The sequence below is a fragment of the Poecilia reticulata genome, unplaced genomic scaffold (assembly GCF_000633615.1).
Source record: "Poecilia reticulata strain Guanapo unplaced genomic scaffold, Guppy_female_1.0+MT scaffold_224, whole genome shotgun sequence".
NCBI classification, from domain to species: Eukaryota; Metazoa; Chordata; class Actinopteri; order Cyprinodontiformes; family Poeciliidae; genus Poecilia; species Poecilia reticulata.
Window position 1 is genome coordinate 408482 of NW_007615025.1, and position 2177 is coordinate 410658.

Consider the following 2177-nt stretch of genomic DNA (forward strand, 5'->3'; position numbering starts at 1 on the left):
ACACACACACACACACACACAGATCTGAACCGCTGTGTGTTTTGCAGCTTCGTTCTGGCCGCCGTGTCTCCGGCGGTCGTTGTTCCATCGATGCTGCTGCTGCAGAGGGAAGGATACGGCGTGGAGAAGGTAACGGCCTGGTTCTGAACACGTCGACCCAACCAGAACATGTCCAACAGAACCTCTAGGTTCAACATCTACAGAGAAACCAGTTCATCAGCGTCACAAACATCCCAGACCGCTGGTTCCTTTTTAAACTTCCTCTGGTTCCTGACATCAGAGGAACCTTAAGCTCAGCCGGGTCCAAACTTCCTCTGGTTCCTGACATCAAAGGAACCTTAAGCTCAGCCGGGTCCAAACTTCCTCCCCAACAGCTGCTCTCTCCCAGAAGGTGAATCCTCTTCCATGGCAGGAAGGACTTTAGACTCTGGTTACTGTCATGAAACAACCAGAAACCTTTAGGACCAAACGTCTTCTGCTCTCTCTGAGCTGTTAGCTAGTGAMCCATCCAATCCCTCGGGTTTGGGTCGGGTGCTGCTCACCTGGACCCGCCTGCAGCAGGTAAACACTGCCGGGTTCAGGCTGTCCAGGGGACACATCCTCAGGAGGCAGCAGGAATGAACTGGACCCAGAGCTGTTGATAGACGATCCAATGGGGAACCAGTAGAACCTGGACGATCCGATGGGGAACCAGTAGAACCTGGAGCCAGCAGGTCCGGTTCCTATGCGGTGCTGAGGTTCTGTCTCCTTCCAGGGAATCCCGACGCTGCTGATGGCTGCTGGCAGCTTTGATGACATCCTGGCCATCACTGGATTCTCCACCTGCCTGGGAATCGCCTTTTCCACGGGTCAGACCCGGTTCCTGTAGCGTTCTGCTCGGTTCTGCTGTTTTCTGAACCCGTCTGTTGTCCAGGTTCCACCTGGATGAACATCCTCAAGGGTCTGCTGGAGGTGGTGGGTGGAGTCGGAGCCGGGCTGGTGCTGGGTCTGCTGCTGTGCCTCTTCCCCAGCAGTGACCAGGTCCGTCGTCCTCAGAAACATCCTGTTACATCATCATCATCATCCCGTTACATCATCATCATCATCCCGTTACATCATCATCAGAAACGGAGGCTGTGAGGCTGTCTGTGTCCCTGCAGGAGGACCTGGTGCTCCGCAGGACGCTCCTGCTGGTGGGGTTCTCCGTGTTCTCCGTCTTCTTCAGCCATGTTGTTGGCTTCGCCGGCGCCGGCGGCCTCTGTACGCTGGTGCTCTCCTTCCTGGCTGCTCTGGGCTGGAAAACGGACAAGGTGACCAACGTCCAGGATGTTTATCTCCTCTGCAGCCTCCGACGCTGACAGAGGAGGAAACACTGCCGATAATCCGACAAAGCTAATGTTTTGTTCAGATTTACCTAAATACGTTTAACCARATACATTTAAAARCCGTTTTGTAAACTTTCAGTTGTTCAGTTTTGGCTATCTGCTGTTTTATTCGTGCTTTTATTTTGAAGGGGGTGAAGTGTTGCAGTGCAGTGAACAATGTTTACTCTCTACCCAGAATGCACAGCTGCAGTAAACAGTCTCTGATGTCCTGCATGCTTTCTGACAGAAGGGTCTTATGATAGTCAGTTAGCATAAATCAGCAGCAGAGACGATTAAAACCAGGAGTGAAAGAAGCTCAAACTGGTCAGGAAGATGGAAAATGTCACCTGTAGGGGGCGCTATGCTGTAAAGTGTCATTGGGCTGCCATTATGGGGGAAGTTAGCGCTTTAGCATTAGCTATTGCTAAATACTGTGCAATAGCTTTAGCATTGGTGTAGCTCCTGTTTAGGGTTAGTGCAGCTAGCTCTGYAGTTAGCGGTTCCTACCTCTGAATACTGACGTCACCTTGTTGTGACCTTTAACCCTGGAGTCTCTTCATCCCTGGAGCTAAAGTTAACGTATCTCCACCTCCTGATGCTCCACAGGAAGAAACAATGGAAGTAAAAGTGTTGGAATAAAAGATAAAACAGATACAAGATCAAACCTTCCCAGTGTCCCCAGTCAGCTCCACCCACTCAGCTCCACTCAGCTCCACCCATTCAGCTCCATCCATTCAGCTCCACCCACTTAGCTCCACCCACTCAGCTCCACCCATTCCGCTGCCCACTCAGCTCCACTCAGCTCCACCCATTCAGCTCCGCCCCCTCAGCTCC

The 2177-nt window shown here is 52.0% G+C and overlaps 1 protein-coding gene across 1 annotated transcript in view; it reads left to right on the forward strand.

Moving 5' to 3' along the window:
- Positions 1-2177, forward strand: part of LOC103460322 (uncharacterized) — a 21686-nt gene that overhangs the window by 15430 nt on the left and 4079 nt on the right. The window contains exons 14-18 of the mRNA XM_017303236.1: positions 48-129; positions 755-848; positions 914-1020; positions 1140-1332; positions 1912-1964. Coding sequence (XP_017158725.1) covers positions 48-129; positions 755-848; positions 914-1020; positions 1140-1332; positions 1912-1964 — 529 coding nt within the window. The remainder of the gene's footprint in view (positions 1-47; positions 130-754; positions 849-913; positions 1021-1139; positions 1333-1911; positions 1965-2177) is intronic.